General features: G+C 43.6%; 1 protein-coding gene across 1 annotated transcript in view; it reads right to left on the bottom strand.

Annotated features, from left to right (window-relative positions):
• AMPD3 (adenosine monophosphate deaminase 3) overlaps positions 1 to 19,385 on the bottom strand; it is a 141,205-nt gene extending 121,820 nt beyond the window's left edge. Inside the window, exon 1 of the mRNA XM_063710653.1 lies at positions 19,087 to 19,385. Coding sequence (XP_063566723.1) covers positions 19,087 to 19,123 — 37 coding nt within the window. The 5' untranslated portion in view covers positions 19,124 to 19,385. The remainder of the gene's footprint in view (positions 1 to 19,086) is intronic.
• Positions 19,386 to 20,177: the final 792 nt, after the last annotated feature.

Below are 20,177 nucleotides of genomic sequence, written 5' to 3'. Positions count from 1 at the left end.
CAATCACCCTATAACAGAGTAGGAATCCTAGGGGAGGCCAGGGAGTGCAAAAAAGAAACAGGGGGTCATAAGGGAGGCAAACAGGGCAAAGGGAACACCGATTTGCCTATCTAAGGCTGCTTCTATATGGACCAGTGGATGATTTGCTGAGAAAATTAAATGCTTTGCTGCACCCTTTAGACTCCACAGGTATACATGAATCCCTGACAATCAGAGGTGTTAGAGCTGTGTACAAGAATAGTTAAAGAATTCCAAGATACTTCCAACGGGGCATAATTGGGAATGGTAAAAGAGCCTGTGGAGCATAAAGGAAGGGAGGGCTTTTTAGGGAACCCATGCCCTCATTCAGGCATGTACACTATGTGGCACTTGGCTTCGAATCCTGCTGTTGTCCTTCTCGCTTATTTCCTTGGCCTCTCTGGACCTCAACTGCTCCAGGTGGATAGTAAAAATCCCATTGCATGGTGCAAGGGGGAGAGGCTCATGTCAGGAAAGATGAGCACATGGATTCACAGAGCTGCCAGGGGGATCACAATCACAAACCCAGCTGTTGTTGTCAGGGACATCTCTCTGACGAACTCACAGCTCACAGAACTGTGGCTCTGCTCCAGTCTGTGTGGTGTTTCTCTCTGCTGAGGACAGTCAGATCCCAGAGAGGAATTCAGTTGCTGCCCGCTTTCCCGGCCCTTGGCCCCCTCGGTTACTGAAGGGTGGTGGATCCTTGGGGTAAACCAGGGAACAGGTCACATCTCCTTCGAGGAGAGTAGGGAGGGCAGAGCAAATTTCTTAGCAACTTCAAAGCCTGACGTAAAAGCAAACAAATACCAAAAAAGGCTTGGTTTAGACAATAACATGTCATCTACATAAATGCAAATTGGTTTTTTTTTTAATTTTATTATTATTATACTTTAAGTTTTAGGGTACATGTGCACGACCTGCAGGTTTGTTACATATGTATACATGTGCCATGCTGGTATGCTGCACCCATTAACTCATCATTTAGCATTAGGTATATCTCCTAATGCTATCCCTCCCCCCTCCCCCCACCCCACAACAGACCTGGGTGTGTGATGTTCCCCTTCCTGTGTCCATGTGTTCTCATTGTTCAATTCCCACCTATGAGTGAGAACATGTGGTGTTTGGTTTTTTGTCCTTGTAATAGTTTGCTGAGAATGATGGTTTCCAGCTTCATCCATGTCCCTACAAAGGACATGAACTCATCCTTTTTTATGGCTGCATAGTATTCCATGGTGTATATGTGCCACATTTTCTTAATCCAGTCTATCACTGTTGGACATTTAGGTAGGCTCCAAGTCTTTGCTATTGTGAAGAGTGCCGCTATAAACATACGTGTGCATGTGTCTTTATAGGAGCATGATTTATAATCCTTTGGGTATATACCCAGTAATGGGATGGCTGGGTCAAATGGTATTTCTAGTTCTAGATCCCTGAGGAATTGCCACACTGACTTCCACAATGGTTGAACTAGTTTACAGTCCCACCAACAGTGTAAAAATGTTCCTATTTCTCCATATCCTCTCCAGCACCTGTTGTTTCCTGACTTTTTAATGATCGCCATTCTAACTGGTGTGAGATGGTATCTCATTGTGGTTTTGACTTGCATTTCTCTGATGGCCAGTGATGATGAGAATTTTTTCATGCGTTTTTTGGCTGCATAAATGTCTTCTTTTGAGAAGTGTCTGTTCATATCCTTTGCCCACTTTTTGATGGGATTGTTTGTTTTTTTCTTGTAAATTTGTTTGAGTTCATTGTAGATTCTGGATATTAGCCCTTTGTCAGATGAGTAGGTTGCAAATATTTTCTCCCATTCTGTAGGTTGCCTGTTCACTCTAATGGTAGTTTCTTTTGCTGTGCAGAAGCTCTTTAGTTTAATTAGATCTCTTTTGTCTATTTTGGGTTTTGTTGCCATTGCTTTTGGTGTTTTAGACATGAAGTCCTTGAAATTGGGCCACTTTTTTATGTGGAAGAGAATTAAGTCCTTAAATTTTAAAAACTAAAGGAAATTCAAGGTTTTAATTTAAATTAAATTTTAAAAACTTAGGAAATTGACATGATTATTATAATGAAACTGTGAAGACTATTTTTAATTATAATTATAAAAATGTGTTGGGAGGCTGAGGCAGGCAGATAACCTGAGGTCGGGAGTTCGAAACCAGCCTGACCGACATGGAGAAACCCCGTCTCTACTAAAAATACAAAACTAGCTGGGCATGGTGGCGCATGCTTGTAATCCCAGCTATTCAGGAGGCTGAGGCAGGAGAATCACTTGAACCCGGGAGACCGAGGTGGCGATGAGCCGAGATCGTGTCATTGCACTCCAGCCTGGGCAATAAGAGCAAAATCCTGTGTACTTTAAAAAAAAAAAAAAGTGAAGACCACTTAATTATGAAGACTTTTTTGTGTATTTCAGACTTCTCTGTGACTTCTCTCATAGGAATGGCAGGATATCCTTTTTTTTTTTTTTTTTTTTTTTTTTTTTTTGAGACAGAGTCTCTCTCTGTTGCCGAGGCTGGAGGGCAGTGGCGCAGTCTTGGCTCACTGCAACTACACCTCCCAGGTTCATGTGATTCTCCTGCCTCAGCCTCCCAAGTAGGTGGGACTACAGGCATGCGCCACCATGCTCAGCTAATTTTTGTATTTTTAGTAGAGACGGGGTTTCACCGTGTTGGCCAGGCTGGTCTTGAACTCCTGACCTCAAGTGATCCACCCGCCTTAGCCTCCCAAAGTGCTGGGATTACAGGCATGAGCCACCACGCCCAGCTAGGATATACTTTTGTTCTGAATAAATGACGACTCCTAGAGAGAGACTCATGGAGTACCACAGGCTACTGAGACTCCCAGCATTGGAGAAGGAGTACCCGGCTCTGAAGGAGGGAGCCCGGTGCATCACAGCACTTACTAAGCTGCACACATTTCAGTGTCTTTGAATTGCCTGTGAATATCCTTTAACCAAATTTCTCATGGTAGTTGTGCCTTTTTTTTTTTTTTTTTTTTGAGACGGAGTCTCACTCTGTCACCCAGGCTGAAGTGAAGTGGTGTGATCTTGGCTCACTGCAACCTCTGCCTCCCGGGTTCAAGTGATGCTCCTGCCTCAGCCTCCTGAATAGCTGGGATCACAGGCGTGTACCACCACGCCCGGCTAATTTTTGTATTTTTAGTAGAGATGGGGTTTCACCATGTTGGCCAGGCTGGTTTGGAACTCCTGACCTCAAGTGATCCATCCACCTCGGCCTCCCAAAGTACTGGAATTACAGGTGTGAGCCACCGCACCTGGCCAGTTGTACCTTTTTGATGGATTTATACTTACTATACATTTCTTATGAATCTTGATATTTTATTCTATATACACTGCAAATCTTTCCCATGCTGTTTTCTTTTTTTTTTTTTTTTCCTTTTTCCTTATTGCTTCCTCAGTCTATGAATGAAACTCATCATTTGTCTGTCCAGGACTCGTCTACTTTTCTTGAGGAAACACATTGTGAGACAACCTGAGTGAAAAGGTAGGAGACAAGACTGGGGAGAAAACCAAAGAGGGAGGATCAGAGACTCAGAGCTAGGAGCTGAAACTCAGGAAGGAAGGAGCCAAGACAGGGAAGGAGGAAGAGTCTCTGAGAGAGAGGAGCTGAGACTCAGAGAAGGAGGAGCCGAGACTCAAAGGGGAAGGAGCTGAGACCCAGAGAGGGAGGAGCCAAGACTCAGAGTGGGAGGAGCTGAGACTCACAGTGGGAGGAGCCGAGACTCAGAGTGGGAGGTGCCAAGACTCAGAGTGGGAGAGGCCGAGACTCACCGGGAGGAGCCGAGACTCAGACAAGCTGACAGGGACTGGAGAGAGGCCAGACTTAGAAAGATAGACACCAGAGAGAGGGGGCAGAGATGCACAAAAACTTTCTTTTGTGTTCTTAATGTTTTTATGGTGTCTTAACTTGCAAAAAAGTTTTCGAGTTTATGTAGTCAAATCTACCAGCCCCTTCTTATGAAGACTTCTCAATTTTAGAATCTCAGAATGGTCTTTCCCACTCCAAGATTGAAAAACTGCTCTCAAATGTTTTGTTCTAAAACATTTTAGTTTTGTTCTTTAGTATTACTTCCGTAATCCATTTGAAAACTTATTTTCATTTGTATATGTGTGAGGTAGGAATTCTAATCTAATCATTTCCCAGATAGATAACTAAGAACATCATCATCTGTTATAATATTCACGCTTATTCCCCTCTTTGTGCCCTGTCATTTCAAATACCGTATTCATTACTTCTCAGGCTTTTGGCTAAGATCAAGTGTGAAATACCATATTCATCATGTACTAAACTTCTACATGTAGATGAATCTGTTTCTGGAGTCTCTGTTCAGTTCCACTGAATTATTTGTCTATGCTTGTGCCAATCCCACAATGTTTTAACCACTATAGCTTTATGGTATATTTTCATATCTAATAGGGAAAATTCTTCACTATTGTTCTTTCTCAAAATGTTCTTGGCTAGACTTCTGCATTTTTTCTTCCAGATGAACTTAAGAATTTGTGGTCAAGTTGCATAAAAAGTTCAGAACCCATCAAATACTTTGTTTCTAAATGTTTCTCCTTTTCTAGTTACTGATCTATTTCTCCTTCTCCCCATCCCACCTCCTTTAAGCAGTACATGTGGTCATCAGCAAGGCACTCCCAAAATTCTAAGAAGTAAAAATTTTAAACCCCCACATTATAAATACAACTAGAACATGTAGAAAGCAATAATCATAGACTATTCTGGGGTAAGGAGTAGGAAGCACAGAACCTAATTGACTCAGTTTAACAAACTTATTTTAAAGAATAAAGAGGCTGGGTACAGTGGCTCACACCTGTAATCCCAGCACTTTGGGAGGCTGAGGTAGGATGATCACTTGAACCCAGTAGTTAAAGACCAGCCTGGGCAACATAGTGAGACCCATCTCTACAAAAAATAAAAATAAAAAAATTACCCAGGCATGGTGGCACACAACTATCGTCCCAGCTACTTGGGAGACTGAGGTAGGAGGATCGCTTGAGCCCAGGAGGTTGAGACTGCAGTGAGCCATAATCATACCACTATGCTCCAGCCTGGGTGACAGAGTGAGACCTGGTCTCAAAAAAAATAAATAAAGAGAATTGACTAATCATAAAGGGTCAATGATACAAGCACAGAAAAAAAAGGGATGAGCTTTTTTAAGCAAAGTCAATTCATGACTGCCCACAATACAGGGATGGGCAAATATGCGACTTATGCCCTTCTTATATCCCCTCAGCACTATCCATTTCAGACCCACCAACCCAACTTCTAATCACCACATCTGTTTCTCTTGACCGAAGCTCTGGCCACCAGAGCTCGTTCTTCCCATGTATGCAGTAGGAAGGATGTGTTGGCAAATTAGCCACCCAATCCACTCCCTGGTCAGGAGTATCACTCAGCCAATGACTTATGAGAGTTGGTGCATAAAGACCCAGATCTCCAGCTGAGCACAGTGGCTCATGCCTGTAATCCCAGCACATTGGGAGGCCCAGCTGGGCAGATTATCTGAGGTCCAGAGTTCAAGACCAGCCTGGCCAACATGGTGAAACCCCATCTCTATTAAAAATACAAAAATTAGCTGGGTGTGGTGGTGCATGCCTGTAATCCCAGCTACTCGGGAGGCTGAGGCAGGAGAATCGCTTGAACCCAGGAGGCAGAGGTTGCAGTGAGCTGAGATCACACCACTGGACTCCAGCCTGGGCAACAGAGTGAGACTCTGTTTCAAAGAAAAAAAAAAAAAGACCCAGATCTCTGGACCCTAGGTTGGATTAACATGGGGATGTATATTGTACACTGTCTCCCAGAGTCTTCAGTGAGGCTAAGCTTCAGTTACCCACAGTGGTATCTTGTTTGATAACACATCTGTATTGGCTTCCTTCCTTTCCCTGTTTCATTTCACTCTGCTACCACTGTTTCCTGGAACCACTTTCCAATTAAACCATTTGCACTCAAATCATTGTTTCAGGGCCTGCTTCTGGAGGAACCCAAACAAAGAGGGGCAGTCCCCTGACCCAAGGCCTTAACCTACCCAGCTTCAAAGGAAGGCCTTCCCCCATCTCAGGCATGGGGGTAACAGCTGATTAGAACCTGTTGCCATCAAACCGCACCATCATGAAACGATCACCCCTAAATCTGATTCCAAGCTCACCAAGCAATCTTCTGATGATGACCTGGTTTCCCAGATGGCTTTCCATTAAAAAAGAGGGGATGCTGACAAGAGGTAGCAAATGCCCAGTTCCCAAGTGGTTTTGCTTCTCATTGCCAACAAATGTTTAGCAAGTAGTTTACACAGTAAGCACTTGCAAGCTCAGACAATGAAACCCTATTCTGAGTGAGATAGAGCCACTCTCAGTGTTGACAAACATGTGTTTCCAAGCCTACCAAGATGAAAACCAGGCTCTGGGCCAAGGAGACTTTCCACCCTAAAAGCTGATTCATAAAGAGCCTAATGGAAGTCAACCAGCCTCACCTGCCAGCACCTGACCTGGCCACATACCTTCTTACAGGCTCTGGTGGCAGTGTTCCACTTCTGTTAAGGGAAGCAATAACAGATGGCTTCACAATTTTTCAAACCTTTATGCTCCCTCTTTTATGCTTCCTCCTTTTACTAGAGGAAAATCTGTGCACCCTCTAGTACTTTAGTTCCCAGGGCATTCACAATGCCAGGATCTCCATTTCCTGTTAGACTTCTCTCTTCTACCTGAGTCATTCTAGACTGCTGGTTATGAGCAAGAGAAGCATAACTCTGGATTTTCTGGGACAATTCAGATTCCAAATATGCTGAACTTTAGCCTTAAACCATTAAAATATCCATGGAATTCTAAGATTTCTCTGTCCAACTAACCTCTCCCATATTGCATTAATACTGGGAAATAGCCCAAAACAATTTTTGTAAGACGATGTGTTCTTGATGTTGATTTGGTTCTGAAAATCTTGTTATAAAAGATTCCTGAGCTGTGATACACACCCATCCTTGAGCTGTTTCTAATTCAATTACTCAGGCTTTTATATTTAGCCAAAGGTCCTTTATTTGGACCAACTCATTCCTTTATATACATTGGGTATCTTAAAGAATGAAATCTCTTAAATTGGAGCTCCTTAAACCAAAGTGAATTTTTTAAGAAAGAAAGAAGAACAAGAGAAAGACAAGCCAGTGTTCCCAGAACACCAGTGGCCCAGGGGCCCCATTGAGATGGGGAGTTTCTGGTGGCTGATGGGGAGCTGTCCACTAGGGAGGTGCTGACAATTTCCTGGAATTTAGATGGGGACTGTCCTCAAGAGTTGTGAAAGAGTCCACTCCATACTCCTACCACCACCACATTCCCCAGAAAAAAAAAAAAGTAAAATATTGGAGGGTTTATGGAAACATAGGCCATGCCCCCAAGTTGGAGTGGGAAAGACAAGAATTGGCCCCCAGAGCTTTCTGAATCTTCTCCACTTCACTCAAATCCAGACACAATATCTGCCAGGACTCCTTTACTCTGATTCTAAACATTCTGTGTGATGGATGCTATAGATGCCTCCAGGGAGGTCTTGAAGTCCTTACAGATGCTAATTCTGGCAGATCCAATAGGAAAAACAAGACTAGCTGCTGAAGAGGGGGAGGTTGCAGTCCCAATCCCCCTCGTATGCCCTAACATTGCCTTCCTTCCCCCTTTCTGTACTGAGAATAAGGGCCTGAAGCCCTACCACCTTTCCTTAATCACAGGGCTTGGGGAAAAATACTGAATGCCTTTGAGGGGACAACTGATTGCCTTTGCTGTGTGTGGCAGGCTGCTGACTCTAAACAAGCCACTCTTCCCCCTAGGCTTGCTCTCCTCCTATGTAAGATGAGAAATGCCTGGACTCGCAATCCTTTTGCTGTCTCACTGTCCTCTGGCCATCTTTCCTCCTCTCCTCAGTTGTATGTTTCCATGCCAGGGTATCCACAGCCTCCTTGCAAAGAATTTCCACCACTCAAGTTTCCCAGCACTAAGGACCCCCGAGCTCTGGAAGCAAAATCCTCTGGAACAATCATGGGTATTAGGGTATCAGAAGAACCTGAAAGCCTTGGTCCTGGCGTATATAGGGTGAGGGAGAGTGGGAAAGGCAAGGAAATCCCCAATTTTTGGGGGGAAATCCAGGAGCACTGTCTCCCTCTGTTTTTTTAAGATAATACTTTATTTTTATAAACATGATACACACTTATTATAAAAAATTCAAACAATATTGTAGAACACAAAGAAAATATTTAAAAATCTTCAATATCCCACCACCACCAAATAACCATGGCTGACACAAGTGAACATTGTTGCAGATGTCACTCTCCTTATGTGTACAGAGAGAAGGATGGATAGGTAACTAAGAAGGGAGAGTGAATGGATGTATGGATAGTTGACTACAAAAAGTGGTTTAGAAAGAGATCACACTTTACATGCTATTTAATAAAAGGTATAAAATTTAATTTTCCTTGAATTTAAGAGAAGACAAAGATGTTAATCAAGCTAATGGAATTGCTTAACTTGGTGTATTCTCCACAAAAGATATTTTTATTTTTATTTTTTGGGACAGGGTCTCATTCTGCCACCCAGCCTGGTGTGCTGTGGTGCAATTGCAGCTCACTGCAGCCTTGACTTCCCCGGCTCCAACAATCCTCCCACCTCAGCCTCCCAAGTAGCGGGGACCACAGACACGTGCCACCACACCTGGCTAATTTTTGTATTTTTGGTAGAGACTGGGTTTTGCCATGTTGTCCAGGCTGGTCTCAAACTAGTGAGCTCAAGCAATCTGCCTGCCTTGGCATCCCAAAGAGCTGGGATTACAGACGTGAGCCATTGCACCTGGCCCAAAGGAGATAGTATTTCTCAAGGATGTTGTACCTCTAAGGTTAAGAAAATATGTTATGAAAAATATCCAGAGACTGGAATAAACTTTTTTACATGCTTCAATTTTAGGCAATACCAATTGACTGGCTGCTATAAAAGATAAGGAAATTACCATTCTTACACTTCCCCTTCCTCCCTTCCCCCACTTCCCAAATATTATGAGTAATACTGTTCTTTTTTTCTATTTTTACCTCTTAATATGAGTCGTTGTCAGTGCATGTGATCAAGATGAAATGGTGCATGTCATGGAGAAATGTGATAACATGGATGTCTATATTTATAGATTCCAAATAATATCAAAAATAGAAATATTAAAAATCGTATTTGGCTACATAATTATAATAATAATGTCAACGATTTATGTGGACCACTGACCTTATGCACCTAATTACTATGCATCTAATAATTGTGTGATTATCTTCAAAGGTCAGATCAGAAAAATAATAATAAAATCAAATAAGCGGACAAACTAGATGATCACTGAGGCTTTTGTAATGCTATGAGTTTTGAAATCTATCTTCTTAGAGATCCCCTGGAGGGATCTTTATATGAGCTCTGGGGAAGCTTTTCCTGTCACACAACAGAGACAGACTTGATAATAATAGCAACAATTGGCTGGGCCTTGTGGCTCAGGCCTGTAATCCCAGCACTTTGGAAGGCCGAGTTCAGGAATTCGAGACAAGCCTGGCCGACATAGTGAAACCCTGTCTCTACTAAAAATACAAAAATTAGCCGGGCGTGGCGGCATGCACCTGTAGTCCCAGCTACTCGGGAAGCTGAAGCAAGAGAGTTGCTTGAACCTGGGAGGCGGAGGTTGCAGTGAGCCCAGATCGCGCCACTGCACTCTGGCCTGGGCGAAAAAGTGAGACTTCTTCGCCAAAAATAATAATAACAATAATAATAGCAACAATTTCTAACATTGCCACTCACTGCCTGCCAGGCACAGGCTTAACTACTTTACATATATTGGCTTATTTAATCTCCCAACATCTCAATGAAGGATGTACTATATTCTTAATTTAAAAGTGAGGAAACTGAGGCAGAGTGATTAAGTAACATTCAAGGTCCCATACTAGTGAGTTATAAACCTCAAATAGTCACAGTAAGTAGCAAAGGTGGAATTTGAAGACTGTTTCCTTGACCTCAATAACTCACCAAGCCATGTGCCCTTGGGTTAATCACTCATTCTCTCTGGGCCGTTGTGTTTTCCATAAGCTAGGGACTAATAAGGACTTCCCTGCCTGTCACCCAGGGCTTCACTGAGGATCAAGTAAGCAGTGCTTGGGAAAGGGCTTTGAAAACCTGCTTTATTATCTTCTTCTCCAGTCCTCACTATGGCATGCGGCCAGTGTCCTTGGTCAGGGCTCAGGCAGGAATCAGCCTCTGCTGATGAGAAAAACATTACCACGAGGCCACAAAAAAAAAAAAAAAAAACAGTCCTCCTGCCAGAAGACAGTTAGATGGAGTGGGCAGGGAATTCCGATGGCCACGAACACTTAACCAAGTTCATGCTCAGGGTGAGTTACAGTGAGACGCTATTCATTTACAAGGTTTGTTGTCAAACGACAATTTCACAGTAGAAGTCATTGCATGGAGAGAATATCAAGAGGGCCATTGGCTATTGTCTCCACTTCTTTGGACCAGGTCTCTTTTCTCAGGTTCTCAACACTTGTTCTCCCCTGGAGCAGACACCCTTTGGCTGGCTGAGCTACCAACCTGCCTCTCTGGATGCGATACTTGAAAAGTGAGGGCCAGAAAAAATGCCTTTTTAAAACTCAGCCAGTGTAAAGAAGACGACTAGGCCAGCATTAGGAGCCCTGGGGGCTCTGGGAGACAGAAAAGCTGATTTCTGGCCCTGACTCAAAACCATAACCTCAGGCAAATCCCTTCTCTTCTCAGGGGTTTTGCTTTCCCATCTGTAATACAAGGGCTTCCTGGATGCTCTCTCAAGGCCCTTCTACCTCTGCCCTCATGCTGACTATGCTGGGGAGAGGTGCAGTGCGGATATGACTGGCTGTGATTTATCTGGGAGATTTCCAGAAAGAGAGCAATCAAGCAAGAATGCAGAGACCACAGATTGAGACAAACTGCAGTTTCAGAACCCTTGGCCAACAATGCAAAGTTTTAAAGCCACAGCAGTTGGTTTGTAGGGCAAAAAGGAGAAGATAGTACTGTCTAGAGGAGCATCCGGGGATGGGTTTTTTAACAAATGTTGCTAGGATCCTCTCTTGTATGCAAGGCACGTGGAGAAGGGGAGGGAAAGAGAAGCTATGGAAGCTCCCAGGATGAACAAGACATAGTGTCAGCCCTTACAGATTATAAACTAGGGGAAAAGACTGTTGTATACCAAGCTAAGAGGAATGAAAAGGGTATAGGATAGGGCTGTCTGCACTCGCCATGGGATGCAACAGGAGCCACTTTTAAGTCCTGTGCTAGGTATGGCAGGGTCAAAGGTCAGAGAGAGGGTCCTCTCCGGTCTAGAGATAGGAAAGCTGGCTAGGCAGAAGGGTACTCTTACATACTATCCCAGAACCTTGAAAAAGAGGAGAGAGCTCTAAAGGTCTGGGAATCAGTTGCCACTCCAGTTTTATACCTCTAAGTCAAGACCTGTTTCTCTAAAGGCCTTCCATTTCTCCATGAGCAAAAAACAAGAGCCACAGCTTCCCTCCCCACTGCTCCGCTCCCAGCATCCAAGGCCTCATTCATTTCAAAAGAAGCCAAGATTTCCAAACTTGTTCCCAGGCTTGTCACTTACCTTGTCACTGGCAGGGCTTCTCTCTGAGAGATGGGTCAGGGTCCTATCTCCCAGGGAGCCTGCAGCTAAGTCTGGTCAAGAGAAGAGAGGCTGGATCTTCCCATTAGACAATCAGAATCATGGTGCTGTTTCTGCCTTGCTGGCTTTCTGTGTGCTGCTTCTGGTCTAACATGTAGCCCAAACAGATAGGCACAGGAGACAGCTCATCTGGGACATACACTCAGCCCAGGAATGATGACTACAATGCCAGCAGGTCCATTCATTCAGACCTCCCTCCTGAACAAAAGCTTCTGTGATTCAGGACTTTGTAAAGATGACAAAAGGATCGTTTGAAAGACCTAAATCCCCCTATGACATTAACCATGTAATATGGTTTGTGAATTATACATACATATAGATAAACATGCATGCATGCATAAATATACATATACATACACATGCATGCATATATGTATACATACATGTCTATACATTTGTATGCATGTACATATAGGTCTATGTATATACATGTACATACACATATATACAGATATGTGTGTATATATAGGCATATATACACATATGTGTGTGTGTATGTATACATGTATACGCATATACAGTGACTTTGAATAAAGTACAGTCATGGCCTAGGGGCCTGGGGTTAACTGCCAATCCCCCTCACCAGAATGAAACTGGCTACAGGTAGAGTTTCTGTGACGGCCTTTTATGGTCTACCTCTGCCTGATCTGACTGTGCACCTGCTCCCCCACTTCTCTATCTTGATGATCTATATCCCACACAGACCCACACTTCCTTTACAGGTCCCATTTACCAACTGATAAATATGGAGAATTATCAGTAATAGATCTGATCTATATCTGTGCAGGCTATAGATCATCACTTTTGCCACAATTAAAAATAAAAAAAGGAGACCATCTCCTTTTTTATTTTTATTTTTAATTGTGGCAAAAAAAACACACGCACAATGGAAAATTTACTATCTTAACCATTCTTAAGCGTACAGTTCAGTAGTGTTAAGTATGTTCACACTGTTGTTCTCCATCTCCCCTTTAGCACTTACCTAAAAGCCTTGAAGCAACACAGTCTTCATTTGTTATGGTTAGATTGCTTCCAGAAATTTGACTCCTCTTTGCTCCTGCACAGATCTGTGTAGAGCTGAAGTGCAGGAGGTTCATACTTGACCTCAAATGCACTCTGCTAATGGCTATTACAAATTATCTTCACATTTTGCTGACTCCATGGATAAAAGCAGGTCAGCTTCCTGCAGCCAAGAGTCTTGGGCCAGGCAGTGGCATGGGCTCCCTTCCAGGGAATCGGTCTCAAAAAGGAGTGGATCTACTTGTGTTCACAACACAAGAGTTGGACTGTTTGCGTCAGATGGGGACACCAGACGACTGTGCCTTTAAGGGTGGTAGGCACCCACCTGTGTGGCCCCAGCTTTGCCCTTTGGAGGAGGCACTTGGAAGAAGCAAGTTATGTAATGTCAGGTTCCTCATCTGAAAAATGGGAATAATATCCATCTTATAGATTATTTCAAAGCTTGAAAAAGATGATGTTCATGAACTGTTTATTTTCAAGTAGTAAATAGTTTAAAATAGTCACATGGTAAGTTCTTTTTCCCCCAAGTTTAATTTTTCAAATTCATTTCTATCTTGCAGTATACTATACTTCATAATATGTCCACTCTTTGAACTTCTATTTATTTAATTGACAAATGAAAGTGTATATATTTGTGCAACATGCACAACATGATGTTTGATAATGACTACATTGTGGAATGACTAAAAATTAACATAACCATTATCTCACATACAAAGAGACTTCACAAAGTTTATGAAAAATGGGTCTTATGAGAAAACTATGCATGGATTTAAAATTTTTTCTGCACCAACATAAACTCATACTAACTTGTTATAATATGTTGAACAGAATCTAGTTTGAGGCACTAAGGAGGATAAGACATGAGTTTGAAAAGAGCCTCTATCAGAGCAACATGAATTCTGCTAAAATTGAAGAACAAACATCAAATTTATGGTGAAGCTTGGGTGGAAGAATGATAAAATCACTGATGCTTTACAAAAGTTTATAGGGACAAAGCCCCAAAGAAATCAGCAGTTTGCAAACAGATACCTCATTTTAAGAAAGGATGAGACAATGTTGAAGATGAAGCCTGCAGTGACCAACCATCCACATCAATTTGTGAGGAAAAAAATCATCCCATTTGTGCCCTAATTGAAGAGGACTGACAATTACCAGCACAAAAAAATAACTAACACCATAGACATCTCAATTGGTTCTGCTTACACAATTCTGGCTGAAAAATTAAAGTTGAGCAAACTTTCCGCTCAATAGATGCCAAAACCATTGCACCCAGATCAGCTACAGACAAGAGCAGAGCTTTCTATTGAAAGTTTAAATAAGTAGGATCAAGGCCCTGAAGCATTTCTTTGAAGAATAGTAACGGGAGATGAGGGGGTGGCTTTACCAGTATAATCCTAAAGACAAAGCACAATCAAAGCAATGGCTACCAAGGGGTGGCAGTGGTCTACTCACAGCAAAAGTGGACAGGTCAAAAGCAAAGGTCGTGGCAACAATTTTTTGGGCTGCTCAGGGCATTTTGCTTGTTGACATTCTGGAGGGCCAAAGAATGATAACATCTGCTAAGTATGAAAGTGTTTTGAGAAAGTTAGTCAAAACTTTAGTAGAAAAATGTCCGGGAAATGTTCACCATAGAGTCCTTCTCCACCACGACAATGCTCCTACTCATTCCTCTCATCAAACAAGGGCAATTTTGACAGTGTTTTGGTGGGAAATCATTAAGCATCCTGATTTGGCTCCTTCTGACTTCTTTTTTGTTTCCTACTCTTAAAAAGTCTTTAAAAGGCACCCATTTTCTTCAGCTAATAATGTAAAAAAGACTGAATTGACATGGCTAAGTTCCCAGGACCCCTCGGTTCTTCAGGAATGGACTAAATCGTGCTGTCATCAATTACAACAGGGTCTTGATCTTGACGGAGCTTATAGTGAGAAATCAAGTTTATATTTTGTATTTTAATTTTTTAGTTCCATTTTTCCATGAACTTTTTGAAGTCTCATACTTATCATTTTTTTCTCGTGAGAACATTTAAAATCTACTCTCTTAGCAATTTTCAAGTATATGATACATCATCATTAACTACAGTCACATGGTTGTTCAATAGATCTATTGAATTTGTTCTCTCTATCTAATCTTATTCCTTTGAGCAACATCTCCCAATCTCCCTACCCCCATGGTAAGTGCTTAATAAGTAGATAAATAATATTTCTTGTTATTATTGGACCCCAAATTTTCCCAATCCCTGCAAGCCTGCAAGCATGAGTGAAGATGCTTTAACAATAAGAGATCTAATTTTACCAACTAATGTTCTCCTTTAATAACTTAGGCTTTCACTTTTGTGGAATGTGTCTCACAGGAGTTATCTTTGCCCATGAGCAAATCTCTCTCTGGGGCATCTACTGCCCCACAGGGTCCTAGTTTCAGATACTGCTCTTTGCACTCAGCACCACCAGAGATGTGTGGAACCTTCTCAGTGTCATGTAGGCTCTCTCCCTGTGTGTCACACCCAGAAAAAGTATCCTAAAGAACTGTGGATGGTGCATCGATGTTTTGCATTATTTGTAAAATGGCTTGAGTTTTTACTTAGAACTCCCTGTTTACCACAAGACAGGCTTGAGTGAGTCTTTTGAGAGTGGATCAAGAGAGATTTCTAAGGGATAGAAAACAATCTGTATTAGTATTTCCTACCCCCTCCTCACCTGGGTGGAGTGCTCTCAGCAACCATACACAAAGACTTATGGGAAACCTGACCCTTCAGGTCACCAGCCATGGTGGCCAAATCTGTCCCAGATCAAGGGACACAACCTATACTAAGCACAGATCTAGAATTGTTATTCTACTGGGCTTTGACATTCCAAACACAATCTCCCAAATACCTGCCCCGTATTAGTTATTTATTGCTGCTTAATTAATGATTCCACACTTTGTAGCTTTTGTTATGAGGTCAGGAACCTGGGAGTGGCTTCGCAGGATGTTTCTAGTTCAGGGCCTCTCCCAGGGTTGCCAGGGCTGCAGGCATCTGAAGCTCAATTGGCAGGAGGCTTTAGTTCTTTGCCACATGGGCCTCTCCATAGCTTATGACATGGCTTCTCCAGAGCAAATTATCCAAGACAGGGTGACTGAGACAGAAACTACAATCATTTATAACCTAATCTTGGAAGTCACATACCATCACTTTGCCATAGTCTACTGATCACACAGACTTACACTAGTACCAGGTGGGAGGGGACTACCCAAAAGTGTGAATACCAGGAGGGGGAGATCACTGGGAGCTGCATTGGTAGCTGCCACCACATGCCCTCTGCCCTCTCCAGCTCCAGCCTCTACAATCTTGCCTGAAAGGAGCCCATCTTTCTTCACAGTCAAAGAGGGGAGTTTAGAGGCCCTGAGGATAGAACTAAGCAATGGCAAAGTAGCACTGGCACCCAAGGATATGTGTGTAAAAGACAAGAACCAGGAAAAGAAAGAGCAGAAAATAAGAGGACAGAAGTAAATCAAAGGGCACAGAGCTTTGAAGGAAAAAAAAAAAGAGAGAAAAAAGCAATACTGTAGGACAGTAAAACTGAAAATAGACAGAAGACCTCAATCCTCAGGGGGGTAGACTGACAGAGGTCAGTACTTTATAATAGCAGAGGTGCATTTCCCTCTTGTGCTACCTGTCCATGGTTGGGAGTTCACTCTGCATCTCACCTGGGAGCCCAGGCTGATAAAGCAGCCATCATTTGAATATCACCTGCATGTGAGTGGAAAGAGCACTCTGGAGGGTCTTGTATTGGCAATGAAATGCTCTGGCCCAGAAATGATTCACGCCTCTTCCATTCACAACCCTTTGGCCACAAAGGGTCACCAAGGAGCCAAAAAGTGCAATCCTATCATGTTCCTGGAAGAGGGGAAAACGAAATATTTGGCAAAAGCACTCATGACTCCTCCAGGTCTAAGAGAAGAATAAACTTCTCAGAGAGAAAGGTAGGGAAGGGACTAGGGCTGGGTACTGGGGACTAGACTGGAGCCTCGCAAATGAGGCTTTTCCAGAGCTGTGCTCTAGAAGGTCCTCTGCCTGTGACCCTGCCCCCACCTTGGGCTCAGCTCATCCTTTGCTGCCTCACACAACAGGCCAAAGGAGCAAGCATCTCTTGGGGACTCTGTTTCAGGCCTGGGTCATTCCCTGACCCTCACCTTACACTGTTTTCCTCCCTCACCCAGCCCATTGATCCAGCGGGAGGATGCCCAGACACCAGGTCACAGGTTTCAAAGTAAGGCCCAAGCCATGGGATCCATGGCGGCAGCCCTCAACTCACTTCCCAGAGATGGGTATACCTCTAGCCCTAATCTGACCACCTGACCGTGGTTCTTGGTAGATAGAGCTGGGCCAAGCTCCCATCAACCTGAGAGGTCGTTGGAGAAGTAAAGCCCTTTCTTGCCTAAACCCATTCTCTCTCTTTTGACCAGAAGCTCAACTCCTAAGAATCTCAAGTTTTCACCCATACTAGCTGGCCCAGCCTACCCAACCAGGCCAAATATCTCATCTCCCTAGCAGGCTTTTCAGAGAAAGATCTGGAGGTGGCTATAAGACAACGCATGGTAGCGGTCTGGCTTGGCTCTCTGCAGACTCCATGTGACCTCACACTTTTGCTCATAGTCTCACATCCAACAACTGCTTAGGTTAGAGCTGATTTAGTTATCGGCCATTCTTAAGGACTCCATTGGCTCACTCACAGATTAGGAATATCCATGGTTCATCAGCAGGGCCAATGCCACCTGACCCCAACCTCTTACCCCCATCCCCTAAGCCATCCCTAAAAAGTATACAATGTAAGTGAAATCAGTGTGTTTTCCATACAAGACTTCTAGCTTCCCCTTCCACTGCAATGCCTCCTAACCCCTCCAACATAGAAATGCTGGAGCTGGCAGGGTGTGGTGGCTCACACCTATAATCCCAACATTTTCAGAGGCCGAGGCGGGTGAATCACCTGAGGTCAGGAGTTCGAGACCAGCCTGGCCAACATGGTGAAACCCCATCTCTACTAAAAATACAAAAATTAGCTGGGCATGGTGGCATGTGCCTGTAATCCCAGCTACTCAGGAGGCTGAAACAGGAGAATCACTTGAACCCAGGAAGCAGAGGTTGCAGTGAGCAGAGATCATGCCACTGCACTCCAGCCTGGGCAACAGAGCAAGACTCAGTCTCAAGAAAATAAAATAAAAATAAAAGAAATGCTGGAGCCAATAGCACCTCTCAGGCTCAGGCACTCAGAAATCAACTATTGGGGTGAGGTTGGGGGGATGTCCACAAAAACTTAGGACAAACTTTGACATTAAATTCATTCTCAGGGGCCAATCTCATCCAGTTCTTGACTGAAAATAGTTACAATGGCTGTGCTGCTACAGGAGGCAGAGAAAAACCTCTCAAGGGGCAGCCAGGAAATCTTCATGGGGTAGGTCATATTTTAACTTGGGCCTCAACAGTTGGGAAGATTCTCAGTCAAGGATGCTGAGGAGGTTACTCTGAGTGCAGAGAGAACAGCATATACAAAGGCAAAGAGATGAAAATTTAGCTGACTAATATAGTATGTGTAACAGAGTAGTGGAGATATGACTGGAAAGACAGCTCATAAACTGACCCCAACCTCAAGAGAGCCTTGAATATCAGTGAAGAGGTTACCCTGATTCTCAAGAGAGATACAGAACAATCAGGATAAAGAATAATCTTAACCAACTAGTCCATTTTCATACTGCTATGAAGAAGTACCTGAGACTGGGTAATTTAAAAAGAAAAAGAGATTTAATGGACTCACAGTTCCACACAGCAGGGAAGGCCCCTCACAATCACGGCAGAAGGTGGAGGAGGAACAAAGTCACATCTTACATGGCGGCAGGCAAGAGAGCGTGTGCAGGGGAACCGCTCTTCATAAAACCATCAGATCTCATGAGACTTATTCACTATCAAGAGAATAGCACAGAAAAAACCTGCCCCCATGATTCAAGTACCTCCCACCAGGTTCCTCCCACAACACGTGGGGATTATGGAAACTACAATTCAAGATGAGATTTGGGTGGGGACACAGCAAAACCATATCAACTAACATCTATAGAATATTTACTAGGTTGAGCATTAGGCCAAGTGCTTTATATGCATTATTATCTCACACCAGCTTAACAAGTATATCTATTATTTTTCTGTTTTAAAGACGAGAAAACTTGGCTCAGAGATGCTGAGTTACTTGCCTGAAATCACAGAGCTAGTAAGTGGCATGCCCAGAATTCGAACCCAAATCTGCCTGATTCTAGAACCACTAGATGATATTAAATGGTGATGAACAGCATACTTACAAAAGTGCTTCTCCATGGCCGTGGCCTTAGATGGCATCAGGGGGATGGCAAGGAAGGTGTCAGCCTAAAGCCAGACAATTCCATGCATGGCTCAAGCATCACTATCGGGTGTCATTCACAGTTGACAGCTGAACAGAAAGGCTGGACATACACGTTGTCTCAGTTAGCAGGGAAGGACAGGAAAGAAGCATGCTGAGCAAAGGTCCATACTGAATGTGATCCCTTCCCTACTCCAGACTTTGCAGAGCTGCCCTGCCCAGCTGCACCAGGCCTTCTCAGAGTTGTCCTTTGGCAGCAATGTAATTCATGTTCCCCACTGAGGGCAGAGTCCAGGCTTTGGGTCTATTCTGGCACCCCTTTTCTTCAGAGGCAGCCAAAACAACCCATTGCCTCATTGCAGCACCCCCCTCAAACCAGTCACTTTGGAGAACTTCCAAGGGCTTCGAGACATCTGTGAACACTGGATCTGTTGAACAGAGTTCCATTCTCAATGCCTCTGCCTGCGGAAAGCCACGACAAGGACAGATGTTGTGGCTAGAGGGCAGCAGAGAGCTAGAGGCAGAAGCGCAAGGAGGAGCTAAAGATCACAGCTGGGAGAGCTCTTGGAGGAAGTGGGGGGATGGGGGGCACATGGAGAGCCTCCATCTGCCAAGGAAATCCCCTCCCTTGAGTTCACACAGAGGCCAGTTCAGGTTGAGCCATAGATGTTAGGGGATCACATTGGGAAGCCAGACCGGAGGAGAAGCAGAGAGATGCCAGAGACAACACCACTAAGAGTCAAGAAGAGAGCTGGGAACATGCTGGAGGTCACCAGAGGTCCTGGAGCAGGTCTGAACACAGGCCAGCCTTGTTCTCCCCAGGCCAGGAGAGCAGAGAAGAATTTGGGCAAAAAAGCAAAGAAGAAAAGCTGCCCAGTTCATTTTATGAGGTTATCATAACCCTGATAACAAAACTTGTCAAGAACAGCACATACACACACACACACACACACACACACACACACACACACAAAGACCAGTCTCGTTTTTGAATGGGGACAGAAAAACATCTGGAAAAAAATTAGCAAATTTAATTAAAGCACATCAAAAAAT

This window comes from Gorilla gorilla, chromosome 9, assembly GCF_029281585.2.
Source record: "Gorilla gorilla gorilla isolate KB3781 chromosome 9, NHGRI_mGorGor1-v2.1_pri, whole genome shotgun sequence".
Taxonomy (NCBI): Eukaryota; Metazoa; Chordata; class Mammalia; order Primates; family Hominidae; genus Gorilla; species Gorilla gorilla.
Note: the sequence above shows the minus strand (reverse complement) of the source record. Positions and strands in the feature narration are given on the sequence as shown.